This window comes from Vombatus ursinus, unplaced genomic scaffold (genome assembly GCF_900497805.2).
Source record: "Vombatus ursinus unplaced genomic scaffold, bare-nosed wombat genome assembly UNPS02014782.1, whole genome shotgun sequence".
Taxonomy (NCBI): Eukaryota; Metazoa; Chordata; class Mammalia; order Diprotodontia; family Vombatidae; genus Vombatus; species Vombatus ursinus.
In genome coordinates this window covers 5,999,288-6,018,096 of record NW_020954560.1, presented here as the reverse complement: position 1 = coordinate 6,018,096, position 18,809 = coordinate 5,999,288, and the positions used below count along the sequence as shown (strand labels likewise).

The window sequence follows — 18,809 nt, the reverse complement described above, 5'->3', positions numbered from 1 at the left end:
GATTAACTGAGATAATTTTATGTGAAGCACTTTGCAAACCTGAAAATGCTCTACATAAAAGCTTTATTATTATTATTATTATCTAATGTGACAGGTCTAATCTGATGGAGGGTGGTTACATATTTGAGCAGCTTTTCAGCAAAAAATGAACTCTGCTTTCTTTCACTCCCTCTCCTCTTTCTTTTCCTTTCTCTCCTCTCTCATCAGTTGTCTCCTAGATTTTTCTCTCTTAAGTAGGTTGTACATTCTGTGAAAGTGTGGTATAATGGAAAGAGGGTTGGATTTGGAATTAGAAGATGTAGTTTTAAATCCTACATCCCTCACTTATTAAGTAGTGTGTGTGTGTGTGTGTGTGTGTGTGTGTGTGTGTGTGTGTGTGTGTGTGTGAACCTGGGAAATTCATTTAACCTACCTAGGCTTCAGTTTCTTTGCCTGCAAAATGAGGAAGTTGGCCTAGATCAGAGGTGTTGAACATTTCCCAACTGCAGACTAAACCAGATTAAAATGTAATTGGGAAATAATTAACAGAATAAATAAAAATACAATAGAATATAGATGATGTTAAGATGTGGTTCTCTAAGTCAATAAACTGGATTCTTATGTATAGTTTAGTGAGTACCATTCTGATTTGAGTCTGATATCAGTGGCCCAGTTGATCTCCAAGGTCCCTTTCACCTTTAAATCTGTGATTCTCAGGGACAGAAACCTTTCTCTTTTCATGATCTATGACCAGCTCCATAGCACCTAGGATAGCACCCTCTTCCCAAATGCTGCATAGATGTACTACAGTAAAGTTGCAATTATCCACCTGGTGACTTTGTACATATGAGAATTCAAAACTTCGGGCTATTTGATTTTTACATGAAATCACATGAAAGAATGAAGACTTCTCTTCCTAATTAAAATTTTCTTAGGCTGATACCTAAAGTTACTTTGTATTCCCTAGAATGGCTAATGGGGGGAGAGTGGTTTAGAGTGAATTCTTATAGGAGAAATGAATTAAGGATTGGAAAACAGAAAATCAGAAATCACTGTCCTTGATAACCCATCTCAGGAAAATGAGAGTTGGCTACAGCAAGGCGACTGAAGTGACGGATGCATAGGATGTTTCCAAAAAGTTTAATAAATAATGTTTTTTTTAACTGTATAAACTATAAATACACCATGCAATCCTTATAATTTAAAATAATTTACAGGCTGAGGTAGGGAGGGGCCTAGGAGAGTGTCGGAGGGCAGGGGACCAAGGGCTCACTCCAGCCACGTCAGGGTCTCCCAGTCTTCCTGCTGAGCACGCACACACAAGCAGTGTCGATCCGGATGAAGCGCCAAGCTGCCTGCTTGCCCTCCATGGTCAGGGCCTTGACGAAGGTGTGTGTGGTGGTGCAGTAGGAGTTCCAGTGCTTGGAGTCAATGCCTCGACACCCGCTGGAAACGGGTTTGGGGTCCCTGCACTTTGTCTCGAAAAAGTACTGTTTGAAGACGTTGTTGTTGATGTTGACCTCCGCGAGCACCGTCACCTCCTTGCCTTTGATGTCAGTGGCGGTGTTCTTGTCCCCGACCCAAACGCTAACGCTGTCGCACACCGAGAACTCACCCCGGTGGAAGACAGGGTGGGCCGAGCGCTTGCCCCGGTGAGTCCGGTTGAGCGGGGCAGAGTCATCCGCAAAGTCCAAGTCCTGAGCATCCGCAATGACGGGTGGGGGCTGGGTGCTGAACAGCACCCGAGGGGAACGCAGCCGCCGCTTTTTAAAAATCTTGGGGTCCACAGTGACATTAAGAGTCTGCCCAGCTGCCCTGCTATTTACCGTCCCAGCTGGGGGGCTGTGGGTTGTGTGGTGAGCTGTGTCAGGGTCGTGTGGGGGCTTAGTCCGGTGGGCTTGGGGGATGGAGTGCCCTGCTGTACCATTGTCTTCTGTGTGGGGTGTTGCCTGTATGCCGATCAAAAAAGCTGTGATCAGAGCGTAGAACAACATGGACATCACTCTGTGCGCCTGGAATAGAACAAAAACAGGAGCTTACCATGAGGGGCCCACTTACCTTTTCAGCAGGATCCATCTCCCCCAAAGGGACGTTGTCCCAGTAACCTGTGGGGTGACCTGTGTCTTTGCCCTTTCTAGTATGTCTTTGCTATTCCCCAAACTCTCCAGTTCATGTTATCCCTCCATGCCTCTGCGAAGACTTTATTCCATATCTAGGATGAATGTCATCCTCATCTCCGATTCTTGCTTCCTTCAAGGCTTAGTTTACACCATCTTTTATAGGAATCCATCCTGATCTATCTAGTAATAATAACAGCTCACATTTATATAGTGTTTTAAGGTTTGCAAAGCACTTTGCAAATATTACCTCATTTTCTTTTCATCTTCACAATTCCATGCTTTTATTATTCCCATTTTACAGGTGAGGAAACTGAGTCAGAGGGAGGTTAAATACTTGCTCAGAGTCACGCAGCTAGTATCTGAGGTAGGATTCAAACTCAGGTCTTCCTGACTCTAATTCCAGCTCTCTATCCACTGCACCACCTAGCTGCCTTTTTAACAGTTTTAGTTTCGTGTGTGTTACACACTCCTCTGACATTCTGGTAAGCCTGTGGATATCTTCTCAGAGTATCCATATATTTTGATATGGGATCAAAAAGGTAATCAATTATATTGAAATAGAGTTATAAAAAAAGTTTATAGGCCCCAGGTTAAGAACTCCTTCTCCAAATTCTCCTGTGTATACTTTTTTAAAAGTTTTATTTTAAATTTGTATATTTTATTTTTATTTTATATTTTTAATTAATTAATTTCTAATCATAACAGTTGCTATTTGAATAATGCTCTAAGGTTTGCAAGGAGCTTTACAAATATTACTTTATTTGATCCTCAAATGTGAGAGAGGTGCTATTTTTATCTCCAATTAATAGATGAGGAAACTGAGGCTCAGAGATGTGAATTGATTTGCCCAGGCTCACAACAGTTTAACTGAGGCAAATCTGACTTCAAGGACTGCCTTTTTTTTTTTGGTCTTGTTTTTATTTCCCTAGAGCTTAGTACACTGCTTTTCATATCGTTGGCTCTTAATAAAGGTTTGTTAAATTGTATTGGATTGTGTAAGAAGCAAAGGATTTACCCAAACTCTTGGGGAAGGCCATCATATTCTTGTGTATACCAAGATTTGGTCATGCCAAGGTCTACTGTAGGTCACGATGGGAACAAGGGGTGTTACTGGTGGTCGGGGCAGGAGGAGGAGTCAGGGACATTTTTGTGGCTTGTAGGCTGTGTTTTCAGCACTCTTCCCACAGAGCAATAAAAGGTCTTAGACAACCAGGGTCACCAGATTGGGTTGTTTGGGTTTGTGCTGCTTGTGTTCAGAGCATTCATTGCCAGAGCTGGGACAAGGCTTGGGTGTTCCTTGGGCAAAGATTGGAACTTGCATCTTCCATCTTCTCCCAGTTATTTGCTGGAGGCTTTGAGCCTTCACTATCCCATGTCCACCTCGCCTTATGACAAAATAAATACTTATCTGCCATGGAGAGAGGAGTTTTCAGGTGACAGAAAAAAAAAGTGCGTTTATTTTTAAAAAAAGACCCACCAAACCCAAGAAGATGTCCCTTACTGTTTCTTGCTTCCCTGTTTGGTCCTAGGCATAGATCTAATGCTTGCCTTGCCTACTTAGCCTGCCCCCTGCAGACATGTGCGTGTCTTACAGAGCCAGTCCCATTATCTTCAGGGAGGAAACCTGGCATTTTCCCACAGCCTCGAGCTGGGGATGTGACAGTGCCTCTTTTTCCTGCTTGTCTCTATATCCCTGGCCTCATTTTGCATCAGAGCTCCAAAGCCCTAGTGGGAGATGGAAAAGGCCATTGGTTCCATACATATCTCTGACCCTTAAATCTGAAAGGGCCCTGTTCTCCTTCCTGCCACTCTCAATAGAACAGGGGTTTTTAATCTTTTGAGAGGGGGGTCATGGAATCCTTTAGCAGTCTAGTGAAGCCTCTGGGCCCCTTCCCGGGAGAATGGTTTGTTGCCTACCTTCATGATCGAAGGAAATGCTAAACATCGCTTAGAGGCTAGTGAAAATAATATCCAAGTTCACAGACATGCCCTGCCCCTGAAATCTATACATGGATCCCAAGTTAAGAGCTGCTGAGGTAAAGCTACACACTACATTGCAGAACTGAAGCAGTCACAAGTTTCAGAGGTATGTATCCACCCCTCCAGAGCTACAGGGCTCCATGCTTGGTAAACATCCCAAGAACCGTTTCCATCCCGATCGTAACTCCCTTAGTGAGCTACACAGTCTCAGGTTCAGTTCAAATATGAACCCATCTCAGAGATGAAAATAATAGCATCATCGATTTAGAGATGCAAGGGACCTTAGAGGTCTTCCAAATCCAACCCGCTCCTTTTACAGGTAAAGGAGCAGAAATCAAGGGCTAGAGAGAAGGAATGTCTTGCCCAAGGTCATGGAGATAGTAAGTGACTGCTATGGGCTTATCAATGGTCCTCTCACACTGAATCTGTCTCACTTGCAAGTGTTTTAGCTCTCTAAAGTACTTTTCACATTGATTTTCTCATTTGATTAGTCACAGAAACCTAGTTGGAAGAGACCTCCAAGGACATCTTATCCAGCTCAGACCTGAATAGGAAATCCCCTCTATAAAATACGTGACATCTTCCAACCCAGCCCGCCTCAGTGGTAGGGAGGTGAGGGGTTATTATTCCTATTTGAAAGATGAAGGAGCTGGCACATGTTGAAATTAAGTAACTCGCCTAAGGTCACACTCAGAGTAAGCACCAGAGCCAAGGGGACAATTCAGATCCCCTGGTGTTCTTTCCACTGCACTACCCTGCCCTTCACAAGTCATTAACTATTTCCATTTATCAGTAGCAAAGAAAGAATCCAATCCAGTCCCCCTCTTGCCCAGAGCAAACATCATGCTGCATTCAGAGTGGTTGTGAGCTTTTTATTGAGAAGATTAACCAATTCTAGGTATGGACATGCCAGTTGAATTTGAGGGCTTCCTGTGGAGGGGGCAGATGCTATGGAAACAGAAACAAGCTCACATAAAACCCAGGTCCTTGCTCTTCTGGGTGCTGCTGGGCATACTTTTCCTGGCCCCAGCTGCCCCCTGCCTCCTCTGACCACTCAGCTTCTTCCCATTTCAGTCAAAAACTCAGGTCTCTGCCTTCTCACTCAGGACTCAAATCCAATAGGACATTCTTCATCACCCCTTCCATATAGAAATTGGCCCCGGCAGGAAGGGGTCCAACCCAACAGTACTGGGATGTGAATGGCATGAGAAAATCTCCATGTGGGAGTGGATCCCATTCCTTTTCTTTTCTGGAGTTTTTTCTTTACAACTCCTGACCCAGCTAAGTTCACCAGCTTTTAGGTGTCAACTGAACGTCTTAATATATCAAATCATGTACTGAAATGTCAGGGCACTGGAATTTCCCCTCTGGATTCAACTTTGTTTCTGTATCCCAACTTTCATCCTTACTAACTTTGTGACTGTGGGTAAGTTACTTAACCCCTCTGATCCACATGTTTCTCATGTGTAAGATACTTTTGATACTGGCATCCGCGGATTGTTGTAAGGAAATCGCTTTGTAAACCTAAAAATGCCACATCAATGGTATTATCTTATGGCACCTGACAATAATAATAGCTAGCATTTATATATCACTTTCCTGTTTGCAAAATCCTTCACATATGTTACCTTGTTTAATCCTTACAAAAGCCCTGGAAGTTAGGTACTATTATTATTCCCATCTTACAGATGAAGAAACGGAGATGGAGAGTACCAGTGACTTATGTCTTACGTCTTACAGCTACTAAGTGTATGAGGCAGTATTTGAACTCAGGTCTTCCTGCCTTCCTGTATTCCATCCTCTGTGACACCCATCAACCTCTCATATATTGCCTTCATTAGACTCCTGCTGCTGCTCTCCTCTTAGGAATGGAGGTGACCCTGGGATCTTAGGGGCTGTGCTAGTGGAGAACAAATCCTAGTAGTTCCTACCAAGCTTGAAAGGAGTTGGGTTTGTGCCCAGGACCAGACTGCGTGTCTATGATCCCAGGGCCAGCTTGCTAAGCACAGAGAGACCCATCCCCAGGGACCTAGGCACTGGGTGATGGATTTTATTGGGGGGGGCTACAGCAACTCACAAAGATCATCTCCTAAGGGCACAGAGAGGGGGAGGGGTACAAACTGTCCACAGGAGATGCATCCCCACTCATGAAATTAGGGGTCTCCAACTTTTTTGTGGTCATTATTATAGGTATCTCTAACCACATCTTCTTTCCCCTACCAAAATAGAATGTCCTGGAAGGCAGGCACCATAGCTTATTCATAGGATAATAGATTAAGATCTAGAAGGAGCCTCAGAAGCCATTTGATTCAAACCCCTCATTTTTCATAAGGAGCCTGAGGCTAGGTAGGTTATATGTCAGTGCCTGAGGGCACATGGGTAGAACTATCAGAGTCAGAATTAGAACCCCAGATCTCTGACTTCAAAGCCATCTCACAAGGCCTGGCATAGGACCCTGCTTGTGAAACGTGCTTAATAAGTAAACTTCAAATCAATCAAAGAATGGAAGGTAGGTTTAGGGGCTAAAATAAATCACTGCCTGATTTCTCTTAGTTACAGTTCAATTTCTTTCAGATTTCATCAGCGCTGTAAATAATAAATTGGTAATAATCGTGCCCTAAAAACACCTGTGGGGTACATAGTAATGTAACTGGGGAATGGGGTGGGGAGACTTCCAGATGGGCCCTGGATGTTTGCAAATATGACAGAGGCTCTGAATGTCCCTGTATGTGCACACAATCTGGACAAGACACAGACTTCCATCTTTGGTGACTTGCGTAGATGTAAAGGAAGACAACATTCCAACCAGATGTCCTTTTCCTTTTTCATTGTCATTCTTCAGACAAATCTGATTTGGCCTTGAGATACTGGAGCAATGTCTGGAGTGTCATGCTCAGTTCTGGGTATCACATGTTTAAAAAAAGACATTGGCAAAATGGATAGCATCTGGAGCAGGGGTTATTAATCTTTTTTTTTTTTGTATCATGGATCCATTTGGAAATCTTGTGAAGGCTATGGACCCCTTCTCACAATCACATTTTTAAATGCATAAAGCAAAATAAGTAGGATTACAAAGGAAACCAATTATATGAACATAAATGTATAATTTTTCACTCTCCAAGCTCATAGACCCCCTGAAATCTATCCATGGATCCCAAGTTAAGATCTTGATATTTGAGTATGATAATTGAGATGGTGAAAGGACTGAAATCTTATCATATGGAAATCAATTGAAGGAATTAGAGATTTTTAATTTGGGGGGGAGGGAAGTCTTAGGAGGTGGCTTAGGAGTGTACTAGAGCCAGCTCATACTGGCTCAAAGGAGCTCATTGTTGAAAACCTGGAAAGGCTTACATGAACTGATGCAGAGTGAAGCGAGCAGAACCAGCAGAACATTGTACATAGTAACAGCAATTTTGTATGAGGATCAGTTGTGGATGACTTGGCTATTCTCAGAAATACAGTGATCTAAGACAGCCCCAAAGGACTCAGAGAAAGAACTGATGGCATCTGAATACAGACTGAAACATTCTTCCTTCCTTCCTTCCTTCCTTCCTTCCTTCCTTCTTTCCTTCCTTCATTCCTTCCTTCCTTCCTCTCCCTCTTTCTCCCTTCCTTCCTTTCTGTTTGAGTTTTCTTCCACAAAATGACTAATATGGAAATATGTTTTACATGACTGCATGTATATAATCTGCATCAGATTATTAACTGTCTCAGGGAAGGGGGAGAGAAGGGAGGAAGAAAATTTGGAAGTCAAAATAAAAAAAATGTTAAAATTGTTTTCTTTGTAATTGGGGAAAAATAAAATATTTTAAAAAAAGAAAGAACTCATTGTTAAAATTTAAGTATGAGTATTGATATCACAAAATCTGTAAACACTATAAATTGGAGCTAGTTGTTTTGTTGATTGTCTAGACTTAAGTGATGGAGAAAATGTTAACAATGCAGATTAAACATGCATGAAACAGGCAGAGCTATTAGCAATGGGTAGCAAAGGGGCAGTGTGGTATAGTGGAAAGGGCACTGGGCTCAAGACACTCAAGGGTTAAATCTTTCCTTAGACATTTACCTGCCCTATGACCCTGAGCAAATCACTTGCTTGCTCCAATGGGCCTCCATTTCCTCCCCTGTAAAATGAAGTGGTTAGAGTTGATTACCAACTCTCAGGTCCTCTAAGCTTTAATTCTGCAACCCTATGTGGCAAATTTTAGACTTCAGTAAGGAAAAACATCTTAATAAGTGGGAAGTCTGAATAAAGGCTGGATGGTGGAGAGGGGGTCCCAGCCCCAGGAATGGATTTAAACTAGAGAACCTCTGGGATCCTTCCCAACCAGCTTTTTTCTGTTTTCTTGGCTCGATTGTTGACCTGGAGATGGAATTCCAGTGAATAATTTGGGGATGTTAATATCTAGTTAGTGAATTATCCAGACCCTGGAGTTTTTGTGTGTTCTTTCTTATGTTCCCCTTCCTTGCCTTCCTTCTGTCAGTCACATTTGGTGGAAGCTGACCTTGGGATCCTAGGATCTAGATCTCCTTCCCCAGCTTTAATAATAATCATTAACATTTATCACTAATTAATCACTAATATTTATATAGTGTTTGTTGCAAAGTATCCTACATGCTGTCTCATTTCATTTTCATAACAACCCTGTAAAGTAGGTGCTATTATTATCCCCATATTACACATGAGGAAACTGAGGCTGAGAGAGATTAAGCAAAACTTATTCAGAGTCATGCAGCCTAGAAAACGACTGAGGCAGGTTTGGGACTCAGGTCTTCCCTGCTCTCAGTCTGGTACTCCATCCACCGGACTCCACCTAACTTCTTGCATCATACTTTCATCAGAGGAAGAACACGTACAGGGAAAAGCAATGAAACCCATCATCAGTCTGGTTTTATACTCATCAGCTTTGATCAGTCTTGACAGGCAGAAACCTGAAACTCTTAAGAGGTCGGGACAGTTCATTTAGCTTTGTTCTATTTTTCCCAATCCCCATTGTCAAGGATTCAACTCAAATCACTTCAATTCAGCTCAACAATCAAGTTAGTGGCTCCGACCCTGACCTCTGATCTCTAACCTCTGTGGGGTTTAGTTTCCTCACCTATAAAATAAGAGCATTGTACTTGGCCATGGATAAGGTTCCTTCCCACTCTAAAACTATAATCCTATGATCTGTGAGTCTTTAAGAGGCAGTTACTTGCCAGCACTATTTTCTACAGGTTTAGACTTTTAAGTCTGTATTGAACATATCTACGCATAGCTCCAAGTGCTTAGTACTAAATACTAGACCCTGGCTAGCTGTTTATACACATGCCCATTTGATGCTTTATATAAGATAACAGAAAATATAGATAATTCATATAATTATATACAATTATAAATATATATGTAACATTATATATATATATATATGTATCTCTGTATAACTTAATAGAAAATAGGTAGTCCTGGTAGACGTGCTAATATTTAGAATTTGATGACATCTAAGCATAACAGAAACTTGTAAGAAGTTAGAAATTTCTGACACTTTGAAATGTTCTGAGCATGTTTCTCACATTGGGGGAAGGTGTAGCAAAGAGAGATTTTTTTCTTCTTACATATTTTTCTTCAAAGTTAGAATGAGAAAAAAATTTCTTGAGACAGTGGCATTGTCCATTTGATCTTGTTATCTCTCTTTTTTTCCTTCTACAACTCCAAAAGATTTTTTTTTTTAAAAAAAGAGTCTGTGCCTTCTATTCCAGTGATATCATTCAGTAATTATGGTTGAAAAAAGAAACATTCTCTCCTTGGTCAGTGGTGAATAATGGAAGGAGCCATATATGTTTTTGTTTGTTTATTTAAAGCAAAACAAAATGTTGGGCCAATGATGATCCCTCATCCTGCTCCACCAACCAACCTGAGAGCTACCAAAGCCTAACTGTGGGAGAGGCAGCTTGGGTGAATGTCCACATTCAAGACTGGCTCTGGAATCAGAAATCAACCATTTTTTTCAGTCATGTCTGAGTCTTTGTGACCTCATCTGGGGTTTTGTCTTTGTTTTGTTTTGTTTTTTGTTTGGCAAAGATACTGGGGCGGTTTGCCATTTCCATTGCCAGCTCATTTTACAGATGAGGAAACTGAGGCAAACAGGGTTAAGTGACTTGCTTGGGGTCACACAGCTAGTAAATGTGTGAAGCCAGATTTGAACTCAGGAAGATGAGTCTTCTTGACTCCACTGGTACCCTATCTACTGCATCACCTAGCTGCCCCTAGAGTCAGAAGACCTGGATTCAAATCCTACCTCTAGTACTTACTACCTTTGAGACCTTGGACAAACCACTTAACCAGAGAGGGCCTTGATTTCCTTATCTGGAAAACATGAGAGTAATCAAAGATGTCCTCTGGTGCTCCTTCCAATTCCAGAGCTATGATTCTATGAATTAAACATTTTATTTACTTTGCCCCACCCTGGGATGGAAGAAAAATGGCCAAAAGTAAAGAGGCAGGTCAGAATGCCCCACTGACCTGGTCCTATCCTCTTATATCATCTTCCAATAATTCTGTCTGGAAGGGGCACCATCTCCCTAGTTTTGCAGCTGACTGGTCAGTTTAATCAGTACTTTCCAATCATTCACGTGGACAAATTATCCCTGACCAAAAAAAAAAAAAATACCCTGCAAAGATTCCTGTTCAAAATCCACCTTACTTTACTAGGTAATGCAACAGCTGGATGGAGGTAGGCAACCAGCCCACATATTTGAACAAGGCTTGTGGAACTAATGGCACCCGAAGACTTGGCAAGGATTTTTTAATGGGAGGGAGCTATAGAAGAGAGTAAGAATTTCTGCTAAAACAAGATAGGAGCCAAGAGCTATGCTAGTGATTCTTGGACCACAGATTGGACTAAGGAACCAGAAAGACTAAGTGTTAGAGGGAGAGGAAATTCTTGCTGCTAAATGATGGTATTTCCTTCTCCTTCTGCCATGTCTTCTCTTCTTCCTCTTTTTTTTCTGTCTTACTGGCTTTCTCTCTCCTTCCATTCTTAGAAAGACTTGAGTCACTTTTACATTTCTTTCTCTCCCTTTTCTTACTTCTTTCCTTCCTTTTCCTTCCTTTCTTTCTTCCTTCCCTCCCTCTCCTTCCTTCCTTCCTTCCTTTCCTTCTTTCTTACTTCATTTGGCCCTTCTCTAAAGGAGAACTGGCCACTTTCTTCACCTTAATAAAACAGACTCCCTTGAAGAGTAGATGATTCCATAGGCTTCCCAATGGTCAGTGAGACCTATGTCTAAGCCACCCCTTAACATAAATGATAGCATGTTTGAGCTGGAATGGCTCTGGGAGGTTATGTCATCCAACCTCATCATATTAGAGACTAAGGAACTTGCTAAGGTTGCCTAGCTAGTTCGTTGTAGATTTAAGGCTTGAGCTGTGGCTCCCTGAGTTCCAATGTGTGTGCGTTCTTCTATTCCATGCTTTATGGAGCAGCATGCCAGGTATCTGGTATTAGAACAGTGAAGAGGAGAATAGAGTAAAACCCAGAGGCACCACTACTTCATTAGGATTTATTGGGAAGTCTGATATTCAAGATGTGCTCCTTCCATAGCAAGAAGACCTAACTCAATACTCCTATTTAAAAACCTAGTAATTGACAGAGTAAGGGTATGGTCTACATAGCCTTCAATATCCAGATGAAAACTCAGCCAAGTATTCTGTGTGCTTTGTCCCCATGACGCCACATAAATATTTAGATAGATGGAAAACATTTAGATAATGGATTTTTTTCTGCTGACACCCAAATATTGGGCCCACTGTAGATATAGCATACATGACCTCTGAGAAGATCATTTAAGTGCCAAGAATTCAGCACAGGTGTCACAAATGCCCAGTTTGTATATCCTTGGGCACCTCCAACTCTGTTGGTCATTCCCAAAACACGTGTGTTCACTGAATTAATGGAAAAAGAATCTACATAGACATAAATCCTGAGATGAGTTAAGGGGAATCCAGGGGGATTCTAGGTGAAATGAAGCTAAATGACCTCAAATGAGCCACGGTCAACTTTGAATGAATGTGACTGATGCTATTGGGCCATCTAAGAACAAAAGGCCCTGAATTCAGACAGCATGCCTGTGGGCTAGAAGCTTAAAGGTGGGAAGGCTCAGGCCCAGGTGATGCTGGGAGAGATCGGGTTGGTAGGAAGACCTTTAGGGAAGTCTTCTCCCAGGCAGGTCGGGAGACCTCAGTGTGCACGAGTTCATTAATACTAAGAAGTCTTCTCACATCCAGCTCATAATCCAGGTCCATGCTAAACAGCATTTGAGCTCAAAAGTATTTCTTTTCCTCAGCCTTAGGCTCATTTCACAGCTGTCCAGTCACTTCCTGGGTCTCTTCCCTGCAATGAAAGATGCTGGTGGTGCTTGGATAATCACCTGAGCTCTTACCTCAGTGTGGCCTGGACAGAAAGCTGCTCCACGGGGAAAGCTTTTATTGGGTCCAGACGCTGAGCTGCATTTGGGTCCAGCATGCCATCCAGCCCCCCAGACTGCACAGCCACAGGCCAGTGGAGCTTCAGTCCAGGACTCTAGAGGAGGAACAGTATCCATATCAGAAACAATATCTCATTGGAATCAGTAGTAGGAATCCCTGGTATTCTCAAAGCCCCAAATAAGGTGAGATTGCCCCCAAAGGACAACTGGACATTTACCTGGTGGTCTGTGATATTACCTGGAACTTTTTAAAATTTTTCTACAGGTGGGAGGTGGGTATAAGAGAGAAGGAACAATTGGTCCTTTGCTCCCAGAAACTCTATCCTGTAGTCTGTGGATTGGCTTAGGCAATGTGCTTTGGAGGGAGGGTTAATCTATGACCCTTGTGCCAGGATTAATTCCTTTGGTTTGTTCTTGGGCATGGTCCATGACTACTTTTATAGCCAACAAAGTGACTTCAAATCCAACAACAGATTCATGTGACTGAAGACAGAGGCACCCTTATCAGATGACAAAAATGAAAATCATTTTGTATGCTACACATTTGCAGAAATAGAGCCAACTTTGGAACAGTATAATGAGGGTAAATCAAACTGAAAAAAAAAATGCCCTGACAATTCAGAACAAGTCAGTGCTTTGCAGAAAACTCAGATGAGCAATCATAGCAAATTAAAAAATGCAAGTATTTGAGAGATAAGGGTAAATTTTTTTATGAAAATATGACAGAAATCTCAGAGAACCAGGCCAAAGTTCAAGTTTTAGGAATCTAGAGATGAAGGGAGAAGAGAAAATGGCTGAAGGCGGGGAGGGGTATCATTTAGTCTTTAAGTTATTACCATTGGAATAGGACAACTTCTTTATCCTCCTCTTGCCCTCAAACAATTATTAAAGGTTTGAATTGGGGTGGAGGATGGGAAGATATTACGATGGCATTCTTTCTCATCCAGTCTCCATTTTCTCTTCAGAACTGACAACGACTGCTCCCATCCAGCTTTTTCCATCTTTACCTCTCCTCATTTTCGGGATTAATCTTTTCCCCCTGCCCTCAAGAAACCTTTGGGTGCATATTCTTCCAATGCTAACACACAAGAATTAACAAAAAGAAGCTGAAGGAGGCTGTGTCCAAGCACTATAATCATTTTCACCCTTTGAAGTAACACCCTATCTCTATGATGCTTTCCTTACAACAAGTCTACTGTAATGCAGGTGGTGAGAGATACTGTCTCCATTTTACAGATGAGAAAACAGAAGAATTGAATATCCTCTAATAAAAAAAACAAAACAAAACTGGGAATGCCCCTCCCCTTTCCAGCCTCAGGCTCTGAAATTTGGTTTGGCCTCAGGAAATGCCTGAAAGCACCTCTGACTCTTAATTAGGTTATAGGCCTAGAGGGAACATTTATCTGGCAGTCCTTAGAGTCAGGTGCTCATGGGGAAAGACATTGAATTCAGACTGTTCCAAGTGGGAGCTCGGTTTCTGGAGGGAGGCATGCTTTGGGGAAGTATGAGAGAAATGCTCAGGACTTATCTACTCAAGGGAAATAGGACATGGGCAGTCATAGTGGAATGGGGAAAAACAAACAGTTCCTCATTCAGAGCTCATATTGGTGAAACTTGACAAAATCACTACCCCCCCCCCCACTGCTCCATCCAATAAGTTCCTTCAATGGGCTGCCATTTTTCCCAACTCCAAACCTGACCTTGTAGATTGCAATGCAGTAAGGCTGAATCCAAGGCAGGATAGTATAGGGGGAAAACCATTAGAATCAGAGCTGGGATGACCTTGGTCAGTGTCAGCTTCTACACTCAGGAGATGTGTCACCACAAGCACAGCACTTTACCTTTCTTCAGTTCCTTCATCCATAAAATGAGAACCACAAATACCTGTAGTAACTACCTCATAGGGTTGATGGTGAGGAAGAGATGAGATAATGGACATTAAGCACTTTGTAAACCAGCAAGTAATCTACAAATGACAGTTGTCATCATTTCTGGTGATCCCATTCTATGCCTGGCATCCCAGCCTCTCTGGTTGGCTCAAGTTATCCTTCTTTCATTTTCAAAGAGGACCAATGACATCATGAGGGTGCTAACTTGCCAGTGAATTGGATTTAAGTGAGGCAGAGTTGTGCAAAGTCATCAGTTTCACTCTCTCTTCCAGCTAATAGAGTCCCCATGGAGATAGAACTAGGGGATTCTCCTTCTGCTTGAACTTTCAATTCTAAGCTGTGCTTGCTCATATTGGAGGTATTTTCTGGGGGTTAGATTAATTCTAGCGGTGCCGCTTACCTCTCTGACTGCTTGGAGAGGGGAAGGGATGTACAATCTGTGAAGGGCAGAAGGGGTGGAGGGGCTGATCGCCTGGCTCCTCCTGAGTGACTCCATTATCCATGACAGGCCTCTTGGCATCCAGAGTCCAGGTCAAGGGTACACTGAATAGTCTAAGTACTAACATCCTCTTTTGCCAGGGCATCTGACCACCTATTGCTGTACCAGACTGTAGACTCAGTTTCAATTTCTTTGATCCCTTCTCCCATATCCTACAGAAGTTTGAACTGATTATTATTATCTGTGTAACCTTAAGCAAGCTACTTAACCTCTTGGGGCCTCAGTTTCCTCATCTGTAAAATAATGGGTTTGAACCAGAGGATTTCTAAAGTCCAGTTCAACCCTAAAGTCTATGGATGAACATGAAAAGGCTTTGAAAATGGCAGAGTGCTATACACATGAGGCAGTGTAGTGGACAGAATGCTAAACTTGGAGTCAGGGAGACATAGGTTTGACACACTGGCTTTTTGTGACTCTGGTCAAATCATTTAATCTCACTAGGTCTCAGTTTCCTTATCTGTAAAATGGAGATAAGAATAGCATCTACCTTACATGGTTGTTGTGAGCATCAAATAGGATAATATATGCCAAATGTTTTGTAAATCCGACCGTTCTGTATGAACGCTGACTGCGATGATGATGATGATAATTACTATCCATGGTTTCTCTGACATGGCTCCTCATTTCACCAGTGTAGTTCAGAACCCCACCAGCTGGTGGACAATATTTGTGAATTTCTGTTTTAACCCGCTAGTATTTTGCCTGCTTTTATTTTCAGACTCCAGCATCTATTGGGATGAGAGGGAATACTAACAGGGCATGGGAGTAATCTCTTCTGAAGTAAATTCCTCATTATAGAACCCTGAGTTAGAAAGGTCCTTGGAAGTCGTTGAATTTGCACCTCATTTTATATGTAGATAACAAAACTGAGGCCCAGAGAGGGAAAATAACGAGCCCAGGCTTACAAAGGCTGAGCAAGGATTTAAACCCAGGGCCCCCATGCTAATTTCAGGGATCTCTTCCATGGAAGGAGAAGGAGAAGGGAATATGTATTTATATAGTGTATTGTATAGCACATATCTACTATGTGCCAGGCACTGTGCTGAACTCTTTACAAATATTATCTCATTTGATCATGGACCACTTAGTCCTTCTAACAATACTAGGAAGTAAGCAGGCTAGAGAGTGTTATGTTCATTTTACAGATACAGATACTGAGCCTCAGTGAGGTTGAATGATTGACCCAAGATAGCACCATCGGTAAATACTAGAGTCCAGAACCCAGAGCTTCTGTCTCCCAGGGCAGTATTCTGTACACACCCCTACACTCCCATGTGCCATTTATTGTGGAAGGATTATTTTGGGAACTGAAGGTTACCAGCCTGACTTTGGAATGGTTGGAAGGTTCCAGCTGGTGCTTCACTTCTCCCTCCCAGTCACACACACCTAATCCAGCAGGAGTGTAGCACTAAGCTCCTCTATAAGAATACGGAAACAAATTGGAGTTTACCTCCACATCACAGCCCTCCCTCTCCATGAGTCACTGAGAAAGCAAGCCCTTCAGCTTTGTACTCCAAGAAGCAAAAGCTGAACTTTCCAGCAGTGAACCTGGATGCTGGGCTCTTCGGTGGGGCTGTTCCAGTCTTCTTACACCTTGCACACCTATACACTGCCCCCCCCACTTCATACTCTGTGATCCCAGTGACATTGACCTATTTCTCAAACAAGACATTCCATTCTCTCACCATTTCCCCTGATTGTCCCCATTTCTAGAATGCTCTCCCTCCTTATCTCCACCTCCTGGTTTTCCTGCCTTCCATCAAGCCTCACCTTAAATCCTACCTTCTGCAGGAAGCCTTTCTCAATCCCCCATACTTTTAGTGGCTTCCCTCTACTGATTAGTTCCTATTTGTCCTGTCTGTAGCTTTTTTGCATATCACTGTTTGCATTTTTCCCCATTAGACTGTGAGCTCCTTGAGGGCAAGCACCATCTTTTGCTTTTTTTTAATATCCCCAGTGTTTGGCACAGTGCCTGGCACATGGTAGGCAATTAACAAACATTTGACTGTAAGTACTAACAAATGAATTTCACTTTGGGCAATAGGTATAATCCTGAAAATTGGTGTGAGATTTGACCTTTAACTCATTCATTTAAAAAATTTATTAAGTCTATGATACCTGCACAGCCTTGCACAGATGCTGGGGGTAGATAATGAAGATGAGAAGAGACTTCATCCATCCTAGTAGGAAGACAAAGTAATTTAGATATGGCCTAGTTGGCATTCTGTAAAAGGCATTGATTTGAAACCCCGCCACCAATTGTATTACAATTTAAAGAGTATGAGCTCAGAGTACAGTACCTTGTACACAGTAGTTATTTAATAAATGCTTGTTGACTGCCTGGGGTCAGAAGATCTTGGTCAGATTCTACTCCTGATGACCTGTGTGACCTTGGCCTGAATTTAATCTCCTTAGACCTCAGTTTTCTCATCTGAAAATAAGGCAGGGTAATAGAAAAGATGACCTCCAAGGTCCCTTCCAGTTCTAAATCAATGAGTCTGTGATCTATGATCCTGTCATTCCTCAAAAAGCTCATAATCTAGTCAGGAGAAGTAATGATAATAATATTTATTAATATAGTTACAATAAACATATTCAATAATATATAAATCTAATTTTAATAAATATAATAATAGAAATATAGTAATAACAGCTAACATTTATATGGAGATAACTTTAAGGACTGCAAAGCACTTTACACATGACATCAATTCTGTGAGATAGATGCTATGGTTATGTCCATTTTACAGATGAGGAAACTAAGGCACAGACAGATCCTTTGCCTAAGGTCAAACCACTAGTACCTGAGGCAGAATTCAAACCCAGATCTTCCTTACTCCAAGTCATGTACTCTTTCCATTATGTCATTCCTCTGTCTCTATACAGATACATATAATTAAAGTAAGGGAAATGCATAAAAGAATCATGAAGTACCATGAGAACAGATGTGGGAGAAATTAGTTCTAGGGTTTTATGAAGGAGGTGGAATTTTACCTGGATCTTGAAGGATAGGTGGGATGCCAACAAGTAGAGTAAGGGTGGGTGGGGAAAGAGAGTTCAGGTATGGAGTTGGGAAAAATGGTCACATTTGGAGGATGGCAAGTAATCTCACTTGCCTCTGTGTTCACATTTTAAATGTGCCAAGCAGACTTCAGGGTCACTCTAACAACTCCTAATGTAAATCCCTTTAGAAAGTCTACAATCCTTTTGTGGAGTGATTTATGCAACCTAAATTTATCTTCTGGGCAAATACAGTCTTGTACATTCTTGGGTCTTCAGGGAGGTATGTTTGGTGGTAAAAAGAGCAGGCAAGAGTATTAATGATATCTACACAACCCAGTTTAATAAAGGGATGCTCATCACTCCTTGATAATGAATTTGACACATTCTATCAACTGATGCTGGAGAATTAGCAAAGGCATTTTTTTTGGTTCAAATGATCCACAATGGATATAGGAAAGACCCTAGGTTCTCTTCCCAAGTGGTTTATGCTAACAAAGCTTCTTGGGCACCTTTTCTGGCCTCTAAAGGCATATCAACCATCAGATCCATGTTTGACAGGGATTGCTGAAAGGGAGAAGGTGGATGCCATGGGGGGGGCAGCACATGCAAGCACACGTGTGCATGTATCAATGTGTGAAAGAGAGACAGAGATAGAGCATGCTCCATAAGATGGACTGGTGGTCCCAGTTAACTTCAGGGGTCATCCTGTTTTTTATGGCACTACTAATGACGTAAAGCAAGAACACAGGTTTGGAAAGCAGTGAACTAGGAGTCATGAGCCCTGGACTCTAGTTCGGGCTTTGTGCTAATTAGCTGTAAAAACCTTAAATCTAGCTGTCTCACCTCTCAAGGCCTCTTGTTTCCTCACCTGTA

The 18,809-nt window shown here is 42.0% G+C and overlaps 1 protein-coding gene across 1 annotated transcript in view; it reads right to left on the bottom strand.

Moving 5' to 3' along the window:
- Nucleotides 1-1,150: 1,150 nt before the first annotated feature.
- NGF (nerve growth factor) overlaps nt 1,151-18,809 on the bottom strand; it is an 80,820-nt gene continuing 63,161 nt past the window's right edge. The window contains exons 2-3 of the mRNA XM_027866777.1: nt 12,501-12,640; nt 1,151-1,991 (exon numbers count right to left, since the gene is read on the bottom strand). Of these exons, the coding sequence (XP_027722578.1) occupies nt 1,263-1,979 (717 nt within the window). The 5' untranslated portion in view covers nt 1,980-1,991; nt 12,501-12,640 and the 3' untranslated portion in view covers nt 1,151-1,262. The remainder of the gene's footprint in view (nt 1,992-12,500; nt 12,641-18,809) is intronic.